Source organism: Oncorhynchus nerka, linkage group LG22 (genome assembly GCF_034236695.1).
Source record: "Oncorhynchus nerka isolate Pitt River linkage group LG22, Oner_Uvic_2.0, whole genome shotgun sequence".
NCBI classification, from domain to species: domain Eukaryota; kingdom Metazoa; phylum Chordata; class Actinopteri; order Salmoniformes; family Salmonidae; genus Oncorhynchus; species Oncorhynchus nerka.
The window spans coordinates 104,030,914-104,054,579 of NC_088417.1; the positions used below are offsets into that span (position 1 = coordinate 104,030,914).

General features: G+C 40.6%; 1 protein-coding gene across 1 annotated transcript in view; it reads right to left on the reverse strand.

The window, feature by feature from the left end:
- Positions 1-23,666, reverse strand: part of LOC115115126 (phospholipid phosphatase-related protein type 1) — a 124,215-nt gene that overhangs the window by 20,509 nt on the left and 80,040 nt on the right. The window contains exons 4-5 of the mRNA XM_065007685.1: positions 22,591-22,767; positions 21,282-21,413 (exon numbers count right to left, since the gene is read on the reverse strand). Coding sequence (XP_064863757.1) covers positions 21,282-21,413; positions 22,591-22,767 — 309 coding nt within the window. The remainder of the gene's footprint in view (positions 1-21,281; positions 21,414-22,590; positions 22,768-23,666) is intronic.

Consider the following 23,666-nt stretch of genomic DNA (forward strand, 5'->3'; position numbering starts at 1 on the left):
GAAGAGATGATAGGATGGAAGAGGAGAGAGTAGCGGGGGAGAGAGAGCGAAGATTGGGACGGCGCGATACCATCCGAGTAGGGGCAGTGTGGGAAGTGTTGGATGAGAGCAAGAGGGAAAAGGATACAAGGTAGTGGTCGGAGACTTGGAGGGGAGTTGCAGTGAGGTTAGTGGAAGAACAGCATCTAGTAAAGATGAGGTCGAGCGTATTGCCTGCCTTGTGAGTAGAGGGGGAAGGTGAGAGGGTGAGGTCAAAAGAGGAGAGGAGTGGAAAGAAGGAGGCAGAGAGGAATGAAATGTAAATCTCTCTCTGGCATGATGTATTGATAACCATGTAAATCTCTCCCTGATGTATTGATAACCATGTAAATCTCTCCCTGGCGTGATGTATTGATAACCATGTAGATCTCTCCCTGGCGTGATGTATTGATAACCATGTAAATCTCTCCCTGGCGTGATGTATTGATAACCATGTAAATCTCTCCCTGGCGAGACGTATTGATAACCATGTAAATCTCTCCCTGGTGTGATGTATTGATAACCATGTAAATCTCTCCCTGGTGTGATGTATTGATAACCATGTAAATCTCTCCCTGGCGTGATGTATTGATAGCCATGTAGATCTCTCCCTGGTGTGATGTATTGATAACCATGTAAATCGTGTGATGTATTGATAACCATGTAAATCTCTCCCTGGCGTGACCTATTGATAACCATGTACATCTCTCCCTGGCGTGATGTATTGATAACCATGTAAATCGTGTGATGTATTGATAACCATGTAAATCTCTCCCTGGCGTGACCTATTGATAACCATGTACATCTCTCCCTGGCGTGATGTATTGCCCTGGCGTGATGTATTGATAACCATGTACATCTCTCCCTGGCGTGACCTATTGATAACCATGTACATCTCTCCCTGGCGTGATGTATTGATAACCATGTACATCTCTCCCTGGCGTGACCTATTGATAACCATGTACATCTCTCCCTGGTGTGATGTATTGATAACCATGTACATCTCTCCCTGATGTATTGATAACCATGTACATCTCTCCCTGATGTATTGATAACCATGTACATCTCTCCCTGATGTATTGATAACCATGTACATCTCTCCCTGGCGTGACCTATTGATAACCATGTACATCTCTCCCTGATGTATTGATAACCATGTAAATCGTGTGATGTATTGATAACCATGTAAATCTCTCCCTGGCGTGACCTATTGATAACCATGTACATCTCTCCCTGGCGTGATGTATTGCCCTGGCGTGATGTATTGATAACCATGTACATCTCTCCCTGGCGTGACCTATTGATAACCATGTAAATGTATCAGGCTCTATTTACTATACATACAGCGCGTATACAAAACATCAGAAACACCTTCCTAGTATTGAGTAGATTTAAGATGGGACATCAATAAGGGATCATAGCGTTCACCTGGATTCACCTGGATTCACCTGGATTCACCTGGATTCACCTGGTCAGGTGTTCTTAACGTTTTGTATACGCAGTCAGTGTATGTGATTTTTTTCTTTCTCTCAATTCAAGTTCAATTTAAGTGCATTACTGTCATGGGAAACATATGTTTACATTGCCAAAGCAAGTAGAATAATAAACAAAAGACAATTAAACAATACAAAAAGTTCCCGAAAGAATAAAGACATTTCAAATCTCATATTATGTCTATATACACTGTTGTAATGATGTGCAAATAGTTAAAGTACAAAAGAGAAAATAAATAAACACAAATATGGGTTGTATTTACAATGGTGTTTGTTCTTCACTGGTTGCCCTTTTCTTGTGGCAACAGGTCACAAATCTTGCTGCTGTGATGTCACACTAATGGTATTTCATCCAATAGAGGTGAAGGGAGTTGATCAAAATTAGATTTTTTTTCAACATATTCTTTGTGGATCTGTGTAATCTGAGGGAAATATATGTCTCTAATATGGTCATACATTTGTCAGAAGGTTAGGAAGTGCAGCTCAGTTTCCACCTCATTTTGTGGACAGTGTGCAACATAGCCTGTCTCCTCTTGAGAGCCAGGTCTGTCTACGGGCGGCCTTTCTCAATAACAAGGCTATGCTCTCTCAATAGCAAGGCTATTCTCTCTCTCTCTCTCAGTGGTGCATGGGCTAGCTATTTGTTCACCTGCACCCAAAAGCAATTGTTAATAACCAATCCTCAACTGCCCAACTATATGTGATGAACTGAAAATTTGAGGCCTGCACCCAACCATAAACCCCAAATAAAGAAAATGTTCTATAGGCTACAGTCAAAGACAGCAGAACGATATGTTTCTGCTTATAATATCCAACATTTTGGCTTATTTCTAAGTAAAAGTTTTTCTGTGTAAAATGTTTAAATGACAATCAGTTTGAGGAAAAAGCAAGCTGTGAAAACAGCCCAACATGTTTCTGATAAGATTTCAGTTCGGCTTGGATGAATAATTCATGTGGTTAAAATACGAATCAGCTTTTATGATGAAGACAGCACCTCCACAGATCATATCTGTTTATCATGGACATTTACTGACAGTTGTGGCTGCTTTGTGTGATGTATTGTTGTCTCTATCCTCTCGCCCTTTGTGCTGTTGTCTGTGCCCAGTAATGTGTGTACCATGGTGTGTTGCTAACATGTTGTCATGTTGTGTTGCTACTATGCTGTGTTGTCATGTGTTGCTGCCCTGCTATGCTGTTGTCTTAGGTGTCTCTTTATGTAGTGTTGTTGTCTCTTTCGTCGTGATGTGTGTTTTGTCCTACATTTTTATTGTATTTATTATTTTAATCCCACGTCCCTGCAGGAGGTCTTTTGCCTTTTGGTAGGTCGTCATTGCAAATAAGAATTTGTTCTTAACCGACTTGCCTAGTTAAATAAAGTTTAAATAAAAATAAAAAAAATGAATAGAATCTGCATGCCAAATGGCACCCTATTCAATATATAGTGCACTACTTTTGACCAAGTAATGCACTATGTAGAGAATAGGGTTCCATAGGGCTCTGGTCTAAAGTAGTGGACTATATAGGGAATAGGGTTCCATAGGGCTCTGGTCTAAAGTAGTGCACTATATAGGGAATAGGGTTCCATAGGGCTCTGACCTAAAGTAGTGGACTATATAGGGAATAGGGTTCCATAGGGCTCTGGTCTAAAGTAGTGCACTATATAGGAAATAGGGTTCCATAGGGCTCTGGTCTAAAGTAGTGTACTATATAGGGAATAGGGTTCCATAGGGCTCTGGTCTAAAGTAGTGCACTATATAGGGAATAGGGTTCCATAGGGCTCTGGTCTAAAGTAGTGCACTATATAGGGAATAGGGTTCTATAGGGCTCTGGTCTAAAGTAGTGCACTATATAGGGAATAGGGTTCCATAGGGCTCTGGTCTAAAGTAGTGCACTATATATAGGGAATAGGGTCCCATTTGGAATATATCCATTATATTAGCTTCTGCCTCTCACTGATCCTGCTAGCTGAAATTAAACATTAAGCCGTCCGTGTCCAAATGTCTAATGTCCTTTACAAACCTCACATCTTACTGAAGGACAAATCTGAAACACGTTTTAAATCGGCCAAAGCGTTTCTCTACCATGTGAGTTTTGATATTTTGTTTTCGGACACAGTTGTTTACACATTTCATGAATCAGGTCCTGTAAATACATCTTTTAATAATACTTTTTGGTATTTAGATTCTTCAGACCGAACAAAAATATAAACACAACAATGCAACAATTTAAACGATTTTACTGAGTTACAGTTCATATAAGGAAATCGGTCATTTTAAATAAATTCTTTAGGTCCTAATCTATGGACTTCACATGACTGGGAATAGAGATATGCATCTGTTGGTCACAGATACCTTAAAGGTAAGGGGGGTGTGGATCAGAAAACCAGTCAGTATCTGGTGTGACCACCATTTGCCTCATGCAGCACAACACATCTCCTTCACATAGAGTTGATCAGGCTGTTGATTGTGTCCTGTGGAATGTCGTCCCACTCCTCTTCAATGGCTGTGGGAAGTTGCTGGATATTTGGTGGGAACTGGAACACGCTGTCGTACACGTCGATCCAGAGCATCCCAAACATGCTCAGTGGGTGACACGTCTGGTGAGAGTGCAGGCCATGGAAGAACTGGTTTCAGCTTTCAGGAAGATGTGTAGATCAGGAAGATGTGTAGATCCTTGCAACATGAGGCTGTGCGTTATCATGCTGAAACATGCTGTGATGGAGGCGGATGAATGGCACAACAATGGGCCTCGGCATCTCGTCACGGTATCTCTGTGCATTCAAATTGCCATCGATAAAATGCAATTCTGTTCGTTGTCCGTAGCTTATGCCTGTCTATTACATAACCCATCTGCCACACAGAAACACATACACAACTCTAGATCACCTCCACACAGAAACACATACAAAACTCTAGATCACCTCCTCACACACAGAAACACATACACAACTCTAGATCACCTCCACACAGAAACACATACACAACTCTAGATCACCTCCACACAGAAACACATACACAACTCTAGATCACCTCCATTGTGACGTCAGCAAACCGCTCGCCCACACGACACCATACACGGGACGGGGTCTGCGGTTGTGAGGCCGGTTGGACGTACTGCCAAAATTCTCTACAACTATGCTTGAGGTGGCTTATAGTAGAGAAATTAACATGACATTTTCTGTCAACAGTTCTAGTGGACATTCCTGCAGTTAGAATGCCAATTGCACTCTCCCTCAAAACTTGAGTCATCAGTGGCATTGTGTTGTGTGACACATCTTCACATTTTAGAGTGGCCTTTTATTGTCCCCAGCACAAGGTGCACCTGTGTAATGATTATGCTGTTGAATCAGCTTCTTGATATGGATTATCTTGGCAAAGGATAAATGCTCACTAACAGGTATGTAAGCAAATTTGTGTACAACATTTGAGAGAAATAATATTTTTGTGCGTACACTGGACACTGTCGAATTTGAATTCAAAAAGACAAAAACTGTGAAAGCAAGTTGAAAATAAAGCGAAGGGAGAGTCAGAACGATATGTGGTGACGTGTTAAAAGAGGATGATAGCCGGCTATGTGATGATTGTGAGGCACAAATTTGACAGTTTGACAAGCAAAAGAAGGGGATACAATTATTACCCAACACACACACACACACACACACACACACACACACACACACACACACACACACACACACACACACACACACACACACACATCTAGACAGCTGTAAGGGTTTTCTACAGTAGGGTATAGGGAACCATCTAGACAGCTGTAAGGGTTTTCTACAGTAGGGTATAGGACCCCATCTAGACAGCTGTAAGGGTTTTCTACAGTAGGGTATAGGACCCCATCTAGACAGCTGTAAGGGTTTTCTACAGTAGGGTATAGGACCCCATCTAGACAGCTGTAAGGGTTTTCTACAGTAGGGTATAGGACCCCATCTAGACAGCTGTAAGGGTTTTCTACAGTAGGGTATAGGGAACCATCTAGACAGCTGTAAGGGTTTTCTACAGTAGGGTATAGGACCCCATCTAGACAGCTGTAAGGGTTTTCTACAGTAGGGTATAGGACCCCATCTAGACAGCTGTAAGGGTTTTCTACGGTAGGGTATAGGACCCCATCTAGACAGCTGTAAGGGTTTTCTACAGTAGGGTATAGGACCCCATCTAGACAGCTGTAAGGGTTTTCTACAGTAGGGTATAGGACCCCATCTAGACAGGTGTAAGGGTTTTCTACAGTAGGGTATATGACCCCATCTAGACAGCTGTAAGGGTTTTCTACAGTAGGGTATAGGACCCCATCTAGACAGCTGTAAGGGTTTTCTACAGTAGGGTATAGGACCCCATCTAGACAGCTGTAAGGGTTTTCTACAGTAGGGTATAGGACCCCATCTAGACAGCTGTAAGGGTTTTCTACAGTAGGGTATAGGACCCCATCTAGACAGCTGTAAGGGTTTTCTACAGTAGGGTATAGGGAACCATCTAGACAGCTGTAAGGGTTTTCTACAGTAGGGTATAGGACCCCATCTAGACAGCTGTAAGGGTTTTCTACAGTAGGGTATAGGACCCCATCTAGACAGCTGTAAGGGTTTTCTACGGTAGGGTATAGGACCCCATCTAGACAGCTGTAAGGGTTTTCTACAGTAGGGTATAGGACCCCATCTAGACAGCTGTAAGGGTTTTCTACAGTAGGGTATAGGACCCCATCTAGACAGGTGTAAGGGTTTTCTACAGTAGGGTATAGGACCCCATCTAGACAGCTGTAAGGGTTTTCTACAGTAGGGTATAGGACCCCATCTAGACAGCTGTAAGGGTTTTCTACAGTAGGTTATAGGACCCCATCTAGACAGGTGTAAGGGTTTTCTACAGTAGGGTATAGGACCCCATCTAGACAGCTGTAAGGGTTTTCTACAGTAGGGTATAGGACCCCATCTAGACAGCTGTAAGGGTTTTCTACAGTAGGGTATAGGACCCCATCTAGACAGCTGTAAGGGTTTTCTACAGTAGGGTATAGGACCCCATCTAGACAGCTGTAAGGGTTTTCTACAGTAGGGTATAGGACCCCATCTAGACAGCTGTAAGGGTTTTCTACAGTAGGGTATAGGACCCCATCTAGACAGCTGTAAGGGTTTTCTACAGTAGGGTATAGTGTAGCTCTAGGAGGCTCTGAGCAGAAATATGTTGATGAGTACATCAACATGGTAGCTAGTTGGATTCCCCCGGAGGGAGAGAGACTGCTGAGGCAGCTTTACAACAATCATCAATACTTGGGGTGAAACGGTTCACAAAACTCACGGTACGGTACGGTTTCGATACATCGACGAACTAAATGCCTGAGAAATATGTCATTTGTATTTTGGGATTAATCCATTTATTTTAATTGTAAACATGGGGTAGCTTGAATTCCCAGGAGCATACAGAAAACAAGGGGACAACGAAAAACTGCTTTATAACAGGAAATAAAAGAGTAATTTAAAACAGAACTTCAACAGCAGTCCAGCAGTAGATATCAGCATTAAGTCACAGAGCAGTGTCTTAAAATAGGACCACTTGAGACTGGTTACTTGAAAAACAAAATCACAAAAGAAAAACTTTTTTATCCGATTTTCACGTTTTCCTTTTAAAATATTTGTCTATCCACATGATCTGCAGCGAGCACAGATGGGCTTGCTAGGGACAGAGGTCCCAGGCCCAGCCAGGTAGCTGTGACAATGTCAGCCGCTGTGGAGAATACCCTCTCGCTAGGGACAGAGGTCCCAGGCACAGCCAGGTAGCTGTGACAATGTCAGCCGCTGTGGAGAATACCCTCTCGCTAGGGACAGAGGTCCCAGGCACAGCCAGGTAGCTGTGAGAATACCCTCTCACTAGGGACAGAGGTCCCAGGCACAGCCAGGTAGCTGTGAGAATACCCTCTCGCTAGGGACAGAGGTCCCAGGCACAGCCAGGTAGCTGTGAGAATACCCTCTCGCTAGGGACAGAGGTCCCAGGCACAGCCAGGTAGCTGTGAGAATACCCTCTCGCTAGGGACAGAGGTCCCAGGCACAGCCAGGTAGCTGTGACAATGTCAACCGCTGTGGAGAATACCCTCTCGCTAGGGACAGAGGTCCCAGGCACAGCCAGGTAGCTGTGACAATGTCAGTCGCTGTGGAGAATACCCTCTCGCTAGGGACAGAGGTCCCAGGCACAGCCAGGTAGCTGTGGAGAATACCCTCTCGCTAGGGACAGAGGTCCCAGGCACAGCCAGGTAGCTGTGAGAATACCCTCTCGCTAGGGACAGAGGTCCCAGGCACAGTTAGGTAGCTGTGAGAATACCCTCTCGCTAGGGACAGAGGTCCCAGGCACAGTTAGGTAGCTGTGAGAATACCCTCTCGCTAGGGACAGAGGTCCAAGGCACAGTTAGGTAGCTGTGAGAATACCCTCTCGCTAGGGACAGAGGTCCCAGGCACAGTTAGGTAGCTGTGAGAATACCCTCTCGCTAGGGACAGAGGTCCCAGGCACAGCCACGTAGCTGTGAGAATACCCTCTCGCTAGGGACAGAGGTCCCAGGCCCAGCCAGGTAGCTGTGACAATGTCAGTCGCTGTGGAGAATACCCTCTCGCTAGGGACAGAGGTCCCAGGCACAGCCAGGTAGCTGTGAGAATACCCTCTCGCTAGGGACAGAGGTCCCAGGCACAGCCAGGTAGCTGTGACAATGTCAGCTGCTGTGGAGAATACCCTCTCGCTAGGGACAGAGGTCTCAGGCCCAGCCAGGTAGCTGTGAGAATACCCTCTCGCTAGGGACAGAGGTCCCAGGCACAGCCAGGTAGCTGTGACAATGTCAGCCGCTGTGGAGAACAGCCTCTCGCTAGGGACAGAGGTCCCAGGCACAGCCAGGTAGCTGTGAGAATACCCTCTCGCTAGGGACAGAGGTCCCAGGCACAGCCAGGTAGCACCTTGCTAACATGGCAACATGAGGATATATTAACCCTTTGGTCTTCCACCATGTAAGTGGATCAGCATCCAGGGGAATACAGTCCACTTCCCTGTATGAGGTCACGTCCTCTACAACCTTGACCTTTGACTTGGTTCCCTGCTCCTGGGTCGTGAACAACTCCCCCAAAAATCTCAGCCATGGCAGACTTATTTTCTGGAGGAGAACCCCTGTCGTCTGCTGTCTCTGGAGAGGGGTTGGCTCCTGTGGTATCTGTAGCTTGACCCTGCAGAATTAAATTAGATGAAAATTACTATCTGTGAAGTGGCTTTAAAAAATAAATAAAAAATACTTGTTGTTGGAAATATATATCAGGCACTACATATGAAAATTACAAGTATTATTTTATAATTAATTGTTAAATCACTAATTAATAAAATAACACGTCACATTAACAAAAATAAACACGAGACCTGTTGTAATACTGGTCACAATCTCTGCTGTGAGTTCAGACGAGCAGCAGCATCCAGGTGTAGCAGGGACTTGAACCTGGGGTTCCATAGAGGTGGCCTTGTGTAAGAAGTCTTGGACACCAGGGTCAACATATCTAGGCTCCAGGTTAACTCTGATTAGCAGTCTTGACATCCCTTACTGCGGTGTTCATCTTCATCAGATGCCACCATTGATATCAGGATCATTTGTTTTTCAAATGGCAGGACCATGGAAACTGATGGAATGCTCTCAGTGCAGATCAGTGGTGTAGCTGTTTTAAGAGGTTCTCACACTTTGATAACTTCCTCTGCTAGTCTCATGTCATTTTCAGACAAAGTCTTCCTCACAGCTTGATCAGTCAATGTAGAATACACCACAACTTTCTGCTCAAGGGTTCACTCAACCGTGTCATGGCTTGAATTCCATCTAGTTGGGACATCTTGGATTAGTTTGTGGTTTGGCAGCTCCAGCATCTCCTGTTTTGTCTTGAAAACATGCAGTTGGGCTTTCATAAAGGAAGGATACCACCTTCCTGATCTTTCATAAAGGAAGGATACCACCTTCCTGATCTTTAATGAAGGAAGGATACCACCTTCCTTATCTTTCATAAAGGAAGGATACCACCTTCCTGATCTTTAATGAAGGAAGGATACCACCTTCCTGATCTTTCATAAAGGAAGGATACCACCTTCCTGATCTTTCATAAAGGAAGGATACCACCTTCCTGATCTTTCATAAAGGAAGGATACCACCTTCCTGATCTTTAATGAAGGAAGGATACCACCTTCCTGATCTTTCATAAAGGAAGGATACCACCTTCCTGATCTTTAATGAAGGAAGGATACCACCTTCCTGATCTTTAATGAAGGAAGGATGCCACCTTCCTGCTCTTTAATGAAGGAAGGATACCATCTTCCTGATCTTTCATAAAGGAAGGATACCACCTTCCTGATCTTTTATAAAGGAAGGATACCACCTTCCTGATCTTTAAAAAAGGAAGGATACCACCTTCCTGATCTTTAATGAAGGAAGGATACCACCTTCCTGATCTTTTATAAAGGAAGGATACCACCTTCCTGATCTTTAATGAAGGAAGGATACCACCCTCCGGATCTTTTATAAAGGAAGGATACTACCTTCCTGATCTTTAATGAAGGAAGGATACGACCTTCCTGATCTTTCATAAAGGAAGGATACCACCTTCCTGATCTTTGCTAGGAGGTGAGAAATTGGATTCACGGAAATGTTTTTTTTGAGATGCTAGATTAATAACGTGAGCAAAGCATCCTATCTGTGGCCCCAAATCCAGCTAGTGCAACTGCATTAACAATACTTGTAGCGCTGTCAGTGGTCACAGGAATCATTACAATACTCCTCTCCAACTTCCACAGTGCCACTCTACCCCCCTTAGATCTTCCCCCAGGTTTGGCTACTCTCAAGGGGACGTGCTTGAAGGACATGGAATGAAATGATCTGTTACAGGTAAGGTAGCTCTAGACGTCCAACTGTCTGTTGTTAGAGCAACAGACCTCGTTTCTGACAACTCGCTCTCAAGTTGTTGTTTAGTTTAGTTTTGTAATGGAAAGGTATTAGTGTCTGGGTAAAATGTGTACGGGAAGGGAAGCCACTTTAAACCTGTTCCTGAATCCTGGGTTTCTCTACCACAGAGAAGGAATAGTGAAGCGCGGCTCGACCACTTTAAACTCCTGAATCCTGGGTTTCTCTACCACAGAGAAGGAATAGTGAAGCGCGGCTCGACCACTTTAAACTCCTGAATCCTGGGTTTCTCTACCACAGAGAAGGAATAGTGAAGCGCGGCTGGACCGCTTTAAACTCCTGAATCCTGGGTTTCTCTACCACAGAGAAGGAATAGTGAAGCGCGGCTCGACCTCTTTAAACCTGTTCCTGAATCCTGGGTTTCTCTACCACAGAGAAGGAATAGTGAAGCGCAGCTCGACCACTTTAAACTCCTGAATCCTGGGTTTCTCTACCACAGAGAAGGAATAGTGAAGCGCGGCTCGACCTCTTTAAACTCCTGAATCCCGGGTTTCTCTACCACAGAGAAGGAATAGTGAAGCGCGGCTCGACCTCTTTAAACCTGTTCCTGAATCCTGGGTTTCTCTACCACAGAGAAGGAATAGTGAAGCGCGGCTCGACCTCTTTAAACTCCTGAATCCCGGGTTTCTCTACCACAGAGAAGGGTCTCATATCTGGCGCTATGAATGTTTCTATCGCTGCGTTGATGTCTATTTCCCTAACGGGCGGAGTCAGCCATCTGTTGCCTGAAGGCTGTGGGGAGAAGTGGTTGCCGTTTCATTTTTTCTCCTCGTCCCACCGATGGGCACTTTGGGGGGGGGGGGGGGGGATGTTGGCGCAAATGAGTAGCCATGTTACTTGTATTGCTACTCGAATAGTCTATCAGCAATGAATATGTTGTAGATGTTATATCCACCACTCTAATAGTCTATCAGCAATGAACATGTTGTAGATGTTATATCCACCACTCTAATAGTCCATTCAGCAATGAACAGAGACTACATGTTGTAGAAGTTTAACCACTCGTTGGCAATCCCCGTTATAGTTTACAGGGAAACCAAAACGTTCCCAGACGGCAGACCTGAATGGTACTGGGGCGACTTCTAGTTCTGGCTCGCCAATGCTTGCTATGTTGTTCCTTAGCATTTAGCTAACTGCTAATTTGTTTATAAGCTAATTGCTGCTACGACGATCTCTCAGCTCTGTTCCTTCATAAGCTAATTGCTGCTACGACGGTCTCTCAGCTCTGTTCCTTCATAAGCTAATTGCTGCTACGACGGTCTCTCAGCTCTGTTCCTTCATTAGCTAATTGCTGCTACGACGGTCTCTCAGCTCTGTTCCTTCATAAGCTAACTGCTGCTACGACGGTCTCTCAGCTCTGTTCCTTCATGAGCTAATTGCTGCTACGACGGTCTCTCAGCTCTGTTCCTTCATAAGCTAACTGCTGCTACGACGGTCTCTCAGCTCTGTTCCTTCATAAGCTAACTGCTGCTACGACGGTCTCTCAGCTCTGTTCCTTCATAAGCTAACTGCTGCTACGACCGTCTCTCAGCTCTGTTCCTTCATAAGCTAATTGCTGCTACGACCGTCTCTCAGCTCTGTTCCTTCATAAGCTAATTGCTGCTACGACGGTCTCTCAGCTCTGTTCCTTCATTAGCTAATTGCTGCTATGACGGTCTCTCAGCTCTGTTCCTTCATTAGCTAATTGCTGCTACGACGGTCTCTCAGCTCTGTTCCTTCATTAGCTAATTGCTGCTACGACGGTCTCTCAGCTCTGTTCCTTCATTAGCTAATTGCTGCTATGACGGTCTCTCAGCTCTGTTCCTTCATTAGCTAATTGCTGCTACGACGATCTCTCAGCTCTGTTCCTTCATAAGCTAATTGCTGCTACGACGGTCTCTCAGCTCTGTTCTCGATGGAGTGAAATCACTAATGAGCTGCAGACAACTATAAAACAACTTTATTACTACGTGGCTATTTATCCCACATGAATTTATACAGCATTGATTTATGCAATAATGTTTTTTTTTACAATGAAATATATATATATATATACACACACACACAGTTGAAGTTGGAAGTTTACATACACTTAGGTTGGAGTCATTAAAACTTGTTTTGCAACAAGTCCACAAAGGTCTTGTTAACACACTATAGATCTGGCAAGTAGGTTAGGACATCTACATTATGCATGACACAAGTCAATTTTCCAACAATTGTTACAGACAGATTATTTCACTTATAATTCACTTTATCACAATTCCAGTGGGTCAGAAGTTTACATACACTAAGTTGACTGTGCCTTTAAACAGCTTGGAAAATTCCAGAAAAGGATGTCATGGCTTTAGAAGCTTCTGATAATCTAATTGACATAATTTGAGTCAATTGGAGATGTACCTGTGGAGTATTTCAAGGCCTACTTTCAAACTCAGTGCCTCTTCGCTTGACATCATGGGAAAATCAAAAGAAATCAGCCAAGAAAAAATTGAAAAAATCAGAAAAAAAAAAATGTAGACCTCCACAAGTCTGCTTCACCCTTGGGAGCAATTTCTAAAACACCTGAAGGTATCACGTTCATCTGTACAAACAATAGTATAAGTATAAGTATAAACACCATGGGACCACACAGCCGTCATACGGCTCAGGACAGATGAACGTACTTTGGTGCGAAAAGTGCAAATCAATCCCAGAACAAAAGCAAAGGACCTTGTGAAGATGCTGGAAGAAAAAGTATCTATATCCACATTAAAATGATTCCTATATCGACATAATCTGAAAGGCCGCTCAGTAATGAAGAAGCCACTGCTCCAAAACCGCCATAAAAAAGCCAGACTACGGTTTTGCAACTGCACATGTGGACAAAGATTGCACTTTTTGGAGAAATGTCCTCTGGTCTGATGAAACAAAAATAGAACTGTTTGGCCAAAATGACCACGTTATGTTTGGAGGAAAAAGGGTGAGGCTTGCAAGCCGAAGAACACCATCCCAACCATGAAGCAGGGGGGGGCAGCGTCATGTTGTGGGGGTGCTTTGCTGCAGGAGGGACTGGTGTACTTCACAAAATAGATGGCATCACGAGGAAGGACAATTATGTGGATATATTGAAGTAACATCTCAAGACATCAAGTTGAAGCTTAGTCGCAAATGTGTCTTCCAAATGGACAATGACCCCAAGCATACTTCCAAAGTTGTGGCAAAATGGCTTAAGGACAACAAAGTCAAGGTATTGGAGTGGCCATCACAAAGCCCTGACATCAATCGTATAGAAAATGTGTGGGCAGAACTGAAAAATAGTGTGTGAGCATGGAGGCCTACAAACCTGACTCAGTTACACCAGCTCTGTCAGGAGGAATGGGCCAAAATTCACCCAACTTATTGAGGGAAGCTAGTGGAAGGCTACCGGAAACATTTGACCCAAGTTAAACCATTTAAAGGCAATGCTACCAAATACTAATTGAGTGTATGTAAACTTCTGACCCACTGGGAATGTGATGAAAGAAATAAAAGCTGAAATAAATCATACTCTCCACTATTATTCTGACATTTCACATTCTTAAAATGAAGCGGTGATCCTAACTGACCTAAAACAGGATCATTGTTACTAGGATTAAATGTCAGGAATTGTGAAAAGCTGAGTTTAAATGTATGTGGCAAAGGTGTGTGTAAACGTCCGACTTCAACTGTATTTATATATATACACATACATACATATTTACATATATTATATGATTAATGTATTGTTTGAAGTGTGTTCCGAACCGTGCACCGTGGACCCTCTACCGGAAGGTTCCATATGAATACATGTACCGTTTCACCCCTAATCAATACACATTAAGACTGGAAGTAGAACACACACACACACACACACACACACACACACACACACACACACACACACACACACACACACAAACACCTGACACACAAACACACACACACAAACACCTGACACACAAACACACACACACAAACACCTCACACACACACAAACACACACAAACACACACACACACACACCTCACACACAAACACCTCACACACACACAAACACCTCACACACACACAAACACCTCACACACACACAAACACCTCACACACACACAAACACCTCACACACAAACACACCTCACACACACACACCTCACACACACAAACACCTCACACACACACAAACACATCACACACATACACACCATACACATTAATCACACACACACCTCACACACATAAATCACACACACACACACACACACACACACACACACACACACACACACACACACACACACACACACATAACCAGAATCAAAAGATCAGAATCAACTTCATTCTCCAAGTACATTCACACATACCATGGATTAGTATGTTACAGGACAGAATGGTAGAGTACAGTATACTATGGTGCAGTATACTATGGTATAGTATAGTATACTATGGTATAGTATAGTAAAGTATGGTACAGTATACTATGGTACAGTATACTATGGTATAGTATACTATGGTGCAGTATACTATGGTATAGTATAGTATACTATGGTACAGTATAGTATACTATGGTAGAGTATACTATGGTGCAGTATACTATGGTATAGTATAGTATACTATGGTACAGTATAGTATACTATGGTACAGTATACTATACTATGGTACAGTATACTATGGTGCAGTATACTATGGTATAGTATAATATACTATGGTACAGTATAGTATACTATGGTACAGTATACTATGGTACAGTATAGTATACTATGGTACAGTATAGTATACTATGGTACAGTATACTATGGTACAGTATAGTATACTATGGTACAGTATAGTATACTATGGTACAGTATACTATGGTACAGTATAGTATACTATGGTACAGTATACTATGGTACAGTATAGTAAAGTATGGTACAGTATACTATGGTACAGTATAGTAAAGTATGGTACTGTATACTATGGTGCAGTAGAGTACGCCATAGTATGGTACAGAATAGAATGATAAAGTATAGTATTGTCCAGTATTGCATTTTGCAGTACAGTATGATACAGTATAGTTCAGTATAGTATGATACAGTATAGTTCAGTATGGTATGATACAGTATAGTTCAGTATAGTATGATACAGTATAGTTCAGTATGGTATGATACAGTATAGTATGATACAGTATAGTTCAGTATAGTATGATACAGTATAGTTCAGTATGGTATGATACAGTATAGTTCAGTATAGTATGATACAGTATAGTATAGTATGATACAGTATAGTTCAGTATAGTATGATACAGTATAGTTCAGTATAGTATGATACAGTATAGTATAGTATGATACAGTATAGTATGATACAGTATAGTATAGTATACAGATATAGTATAGTATGATACAGTATAGTTCAGTATAGTATGATACAGTATAGTTCAGTATAGTATGATACAGTATAGTTCATAATAGTATGATACAGTATAGTATAGTATGATACAGTATAGTATAGTATGATACAGTATAGTATAGTATGATACAGTATAGTTCAGTATAGTATGATACAGTATAGTTCAGTATGGTATGATACAGTATAGTATAGTATGATACAGTATAGTTCAGTATAGTATGATACAGTATAGTTCAGTATAGTATGATACAGTATAGTTCAGTATAGTATGATACAGTACAGTTCAGTATAGTATGATACAGTATAGTTCAGTATAGTATGATACAGTACAGTATAGTATGATACAGTATAGTTCAGTATGGTATGATACAGTATAGTACAGTATAGTATGATACAGTATAGTATAGTATGATACAGTATAGTTCAGTATAGTATGATACAGTACAGTATAGTATGATACAGTATAGTTCAGTATAGTATGATACAGTATAGTATAGTATGATACAGTATAGTTCAGTATAGTATGATACAGTATAGTTCAGTATAGTATGATACAGTATAGTTCAGTATAGTATGATACAGTATAGTTCAGTATAGTATGATACAGTATAGTATGATACAGTATAGTATAGTATGATACAGTAGAGTATGATACAGTATAGTATAGTATGATACAGTATAGTATAGTATGATACAGTATAGTATGATACAGTATAGTATAGTATGATACAGTACAGTATAGTATGATACAGTATAGTTCAGTATAGTATGATACAGTACAGTACAGTATAGTATGATACAGTACAGTATAGTATAGTATGATACAGTATAGTATGATACAGTATAGTTCAGTATAGTATGATACAGTATAGTATAGTATAGTATGATACAGTACAGTATAGTATGATACAGTACAGTATAGTATAGTATGATACAGTATAGTATGATACAGTATAGTTCAGTATAGTATGATACAGTATAGTTCAGTATAGTATGATACAGTATAGTTCAGTATAGTATGATACAGTATAGTACAGTATAGTATGATACAGTATAGTTCAGTATAGTATGATACAGTATAGTATGATACAGTATGGTTCAGTATAGTATGATACAGTATAGTTCAGTATAGTATGATACAGTACAGTATAGTATAGTATGATACAGTATAGTATGATACAGTATAGTATAGTTTGATACAGTACAGTACAGTATAGTATGATACAGTATAGTATGATACAGTATAGTATAGTATGATACAGTACAGTATAGTATGATACAGTATAGTTCAGTATAGTATGATACAGTATAGTTCAGTATGGTATGATACAGTATAGTATAGTATAGTATGATACAGTATAGTTCAGTATAGTATGATACAGTATAGTTCAGTATAGTATGATACAGTATAGTTCAGTATGGTATGATACAGTATAGTATAGTATAGTATGATACAGTATAGTTCAGTATAGTATGATACAGTATAGTTCAGTATAGTATGATACAGTACAGTACAGTATAGTATGATACAGTATAGTTCAGTATGGTATGATACAGTATAGTTCAGTATAGTATGATACAGTATAGTATAGTATGATACAGTATAGTTCAGTATAGTATGATACAGTACAGTATAGTATGATACAGTACAGTATAGTATGATACAGTATAGTATGATACAGTATAGTTCAGTATAGTATGATACAGTATAGTTCAGTATAGTATGATACAGTACAGTATAGTATGATACAGTATAGTATGATACAGTATAGTTCAGTATAGTATGATACAGTATAGTTCAATATAGTATGATACAGTATAGTTCAAATCAAATCAAATTTTATTGGTCACATACACATGGTTAGCAGATGTTAATGTGAGTGTAGCGAAATGCTTGCGCTTCTAGTTCCGACAATGCAGTAATAACCAACAAGTAATCTAATCTAGTTCAGTATATTATGATACAATATAGTATGATACAGTATAGTTCAGTATAGTATGATACAGTATAGTTCAGTATAGTATGATACAGTATAGTTCAGTATAGTATGATACAGTATAGTTCAGTATAGTATGATACAATATAGTTCAGTATGGTATGATACAGTATAGTTCAGTACAGTATGATACAGTATAGTTCAGTATAGTATGATACAGTATAGTTCAGTATAGTATGATACAGTATAGTTCAGTATGGTATGATACAGTATAGTATAGTATAGTATGATACAGTATAGTACAGTATAGTATGATACAGTATAGTTCAGTATAGTATGATACAGTATAGTATAGTATGATACAGTATAGTATGATACAGTATAGTATGGTATGATACAGTATAGTATAGTATGATACAGTATAGTATGATACAGTATAGTACAGTATAGTATGATACAGTATAGTATGATACAGTATAGTATGGTATGATACAGTATAGTTCAGTATGGTATGATACAGTATAGTATAGTATGATACAGTATAGTATGATACAGTATAGTACAGTATAGTATGATACAGTATAGTATAGTATGATACAGTATAGTATGATACAGTATAGTATAGTATGATACAGTATAGTTCAGTATGGTATGATACAGTATAGTTCAGTATAGTATGATACAGTATAGTTCAGTATAGTATGATACAGTATAGTTCAGTATGGTATGATACAGTATAGTATAGTATAGTATGATACAGTATAGTACAGTATAGTATGATACAGTATAGTTCAGTATGGTATGATACAGTATAGTACAGTATGGTATGATACAGTATAGTTCAGTATAGTATGATACAGTATAGTTCAGAATAGTATGATACAGTATAGTTCAGTATAGTATGATACAGTATAGTTCAGTATGGTATGATACAGTATAGTATAGTATAGTATGATACAGTATAGTATAGTATGATACAGTATAGTATGATACAGTATAGTAGGTTACCTGTGCAGTAGTATTGAACAGTAGTGTTAAGTGGATACCTGTGCAGTAATATTGAACAGTAGTGTTAAGTTACCTGTGCAGTAATATTGAACAGTAGTGTTAAGTGGTTACCTGTGCAGTAGTATTGAACAGTAGTGTTAAGTGGTTACCTGTGCAGTAGTATTGAACAGTAGTGTTAAGTGGTTACCTGTGCAGTAGTATTGAACAGTAGTGTTAAGTGGTTACCTGTGCAGTAGTATTGAACAGTAGTGTTAAGTGCAGTAGTATTGAACAGTAGTGTTAAGTTACCTGTGCAGTAGTATTGAACAGTAGTGTTAAGTGGTTACCTGTGCAGTAGTATTGAACAGTAGTGTTAAGTTACCTGTGCAGTATTATTGAACAGTAGTGTTAAGTGGTTACCTGTGCAGTAGTATTGAACAGTAGTGTTAAGTTACCTGTGCAGTAGTATTGAACAGTAGTGTTAAGTGGTTACCTGTGCAGTAGTATTGAACAGTAGTGTTAAGTGGTTACCTGTGCAGTAGTATTGAACAGTAGTGTTAAGTGGTTACCTGTGCAGTAGTATTGAACAGTAGTGTCACGTGGTTACCTGTGCAGTAATATTGAACAGTAGTGTTAAGTGGTTACCTGTGCAGTAATATTGAACAGTAGTGTTAAGTGGTTACCTGTGCAGTAGTATTGAACAGTAGTGTTAAGTTACCTGTGCAGTAGTATTGAACAGTAGTGTTAAGTGCAGTAATATTGAACAGTAGTGTTAAGTGGTTACCTGTGCAGTAATACTGAACAGTAGTGTTAAGTGCAGTAGTATTGAACAGTAGTGTTAAGTTACCTGTGCAGTAGTATTGAACAGTAGTGTTAAGTGGTTACCTGTGCAGTAGTATTGAACAGTAGTGTTAAGTGGTTACCTGTGCAGTAGTATTGAACAGTAGTGTTAAGTGGTTACCTGTGCAGTAGTATTGAACAGTAGTGTTAAGTGGTTACCTGTGCAGTAGTATTGAACAGTAGTGTTAAGTGGTTACCTGTGCAGTAGTATTGAACAGTAGTGTTAAGTGGTTACCTGTGCAGTAGTATTGAACAGTCGTGTTAAGTGGTTACCTGTGCAGTAGTATTGAACAGTAGTGTTAAGTTACCTGTGCAGTAATATTGAACAGTAGTGTTAAGTGGTTACCTGTGCAGTAGTATTGAACAGTAGTGTTAAGTGGTTACCTGTGCAGTAATGTTGAACAGTAGTGTTAAGTGGTTACCTGTGCAGTAATATTGAACAGTAGTGTTAAGTGGTTACCTGTGCAGTATTATTGAACAGTAGTGTTAAGTTACCTGTGCAGTAGTATTGAACAGTAGTGTTAAGTGCAGTAATATTGAACAGTAGTGTTAAGTGGTTACCTGTGCAGTAATACTGAACAGTAGTGTTAAGTGCAGTAGTATTGAACAGTAGTGTTAAGTTACCTGTGCAGTAGTATTGAACAGTAGTGTTAAGTGGTTACCTGTGCAGTAGTATTGAACAGTAGTGTTAAGTGGTTACCTGTGCAGTAGTATTGAACAGTAGTGTTAAGTGGTTACCTGTGCAGTAGTATTGAACAGTAGTGTTAAGTTACCTGTGCAGTATTATTTAACAGTAGTGTTAAGTGGTTACCTGTGCAGTAATATTGAACAGTAGTGTTAAGTGGTTACCTGTGCAGTAATATTGAACAGTAGTGTTAAGTTACCTGTGCAGTATTATTGAACAGTAGTGTTAAGTGGTTACCTGTGCAGTAGTATTGAACAGTAGTGTTAAGTTACCTGTGCAGTATTATTGAACAGTAGTGTTAAGTGGTTACCTGTGCAGTAATACTGAACAGTAGTGTTAAGTGCAGTAGTATTGAACAGTAGTGTTAAGTTACCTGTGCAGTAGTATTGAACAGTAGTGTTAAGTGGGTTACCTGTGCAGTAATAATGAACAGTAGTGTTAAGTGGTTACCTGTGCAGTAGTATTGAACAGTAGTGTTAAGTTACCTGTGCAGTATTATTGAACAGTAGTGTTAAGTGGTTACCTGTGCAGTATTATTGAACAGTAGTGTTAAGTGGTTACCTGTGCAGTAGTATTGAACAGTAGTGTTAAGTTACCTGTGCAGTATTATTGAACAGTAGTGTTAAGTGGTTACCTGTGCAGTAGTATTGAACAGTAGTGTTAAGTGGTTACCTGTGCAGTAGTATTGAACAGTAGTGTTAAGTGGTTACCTGTGCAGTAGTATTGAACAGTAGTGTTAAGTGGTTACCTGTGCAGTAATATTGAACAGTAGTGTTAAGTGGTTACCTGTGCAGTATTATTGAACAGTAGTGTTAAGTGGTTACCTGTGCAGTAGTATTGAACAGTAGTGTTAAGTTACCTGTGCAGTATTATTGAACAGTAGTGTTAAGTGGTTACCTGTGCAGTAGTATTGAACAGTAGTGTTAAGTGGTTACCTGTGCAGTATTATTGAACAGTAGTGTTAAGTGGTTACCTGTGCAGTAGTATTGAACAGTAGTGTTAAGTTACCTGTGCGCTGAGTGTCTCCAGGGGGCTCTGGACGCGGGGAAAGGTCATTAGAGGGAGACCACGGTAATCTTCAGTCTTCTGCTTGGTGGCAGTCGAGTGGGCTCCTTTAAAGTTGTTCACCACACACATACCCTAAAACAAAAGGAGACATACAGGAGAGTTGACAAAACATTAAGAACACCTACACTTTCCATGACATAGACTTATTGATGTCACTTGTTAAATCCTCTTAAATCAATCAGTGTAGATCAATGGGAGAACACAGGATAAATAAGGGTTTTTAAGCCCTGAGACAATGGAGACATGGATTGTGTATGTGTGCCAATCAGAGGGTAAACAGAAAAAAGATTTAAGTGACTTTGAATGGGGCCTGGTAGTAGGTTCCAGGAGCACCGGTTTGTGTCAAGGACTGCAAACACTGCTGGGATTTTCAAACTCAACAGTTTCCTGTGGGTATCAATAATGGCCGACCATCCAAAGGACATCCAGCCAACTTGACACAACTGTGGGAAGCATTGGAGTCAACATGGACCAGCATCCCTGTGGAACGCTTTACATACCGTGTAGAGTCCATTCCCTGACAAACTGAGGCTGTTCTGAGGGCAAAAGTGGGGTGCAACTCAATATTGGGAAGGTGTTCCTAATGTCAGGTACACTCAGTGTATATTTGTCATTGTGTTTAAGGTTATTGTCCTGCCGAAAGGTGAATTTGTCACCCAGTGTCTGGTAATCCTCACCAGGAAGAAATAAATAAACATTAGTCCTCACCAGGAAGAGATAAATAAACGTTAGTCCTCAACAGGAAGACATAAATAAACGTTAGTCCTCACCAGGAAGAGATAAATAAACGTTAGTCCTCACCAGGAAGAGATAAATAAACGTTAGTCCTCACCAGGAAGAGATAAATAAACATTAGTCCTCACCAGGAAGAGATAAATAAACGTTAGTCCTCACCAGGAAGAGATAAATAAACGTTAGTCCTCACCAGGAAGAGATAAATAAACGTTAGTCCTCACCAGGAAGAGATAAATAAACGTTAGTCCTCACCAGGAAGAGATAAATAAACGTTAGTCCTCACCAGGAAGAGATACAGAAACATTAGTCCTCACCAGGAAGAGATAAATAAACATTAGTCCTCACCAGGAAGAGATAAATAAAAGTTAGTCCTCACCAGGAAGAGATACAGAAACATTAGTCCTCACCAGGAAGAGATACAGAAACATTAGTCCTCACCAGGAAGAGATAAATAAACATTAGTCCTCACCAGGAAGAGAAAAAGAAACAGAGAAAAAGAAAAGTTAGTCCTCACCAGGAAGAGAGCGATAGAGCTGCCCAGGACGAACCCAGCGATGACATCAGAACAGTGGTTCCGGTACTCCGAGACCCGGTTGAGCCCGGTGAGGAATGCTGTACACAGGGTACCCAGGCACAGCACCGGTTTGGCCAGGCGACTACTCTTAGTCTTTATGGTGCTAGTGATGTACATCTGGAACAACAAGACACCAGAACATGGTGAGACAAAACCACAGAGATTCAAAAATAATCCATCTCTATGAACGGAGCAGCCTGCCTCTGTAAAACAGAGCTCGATAAGAGACAACACTATGACTGAATTACCAGCTTCTGTAACACAGTAGGAATACATATCCCTTTACATTTACATTTAAGTCATTTAGCAGACGCTCTTATCCAGAGCGACTTACAAATTGGTGCATTCACCTTAAGACATCCAGTGGAACAGCCACTTTACAATAGTGCATCTAAATCTTTTAAGGGGGGAGTGAGAAGGATTACTTTATCCTATCCTAGGTATTCCTTAAAGAGGTGGGGTTTCAGGTGTCTCCGGAAGGTGGTGATTTGACACAAACTGTCAGTTTGTGTTTAGTCATCACCATCATCATCAGTCACATCATCACCATCATCCTCACCATCATCACCATCACCACCATCATCATTCTCGTCACCATCAATCTCATCATCATTACTCTCATCACCTTAAAACATGTTCACCACCATAAAACCACTCATCACCATAAAAACATGTTATGAGTTTAGTGGTTTAGGTTGTACATTACAGTTTTATATATTTACTGTGTTACATCATCATATCCTCTTTGTATGAATAGATTGTTTTTACATATTCTTGGAGATTGAAAACAGTGTTCTCCTTGTGTATGAGAAGAGTCATTATGTAGTGGACTGCAGTAGACTGCAGGGACTGTTTACTCCCTTAACTCAAGGCCTCTCCTGACTGATAGGAAGACCTGTGAGAGGCATGGAGGAGTATGAAGGTTCCGGACTCAAGCCGGGACACGATAACACCATCTGCCCAGTAAAAGAGGTGTTCATCCTAGAAAAATAAGGGGGGGGGGGGCGTGTCTCGGG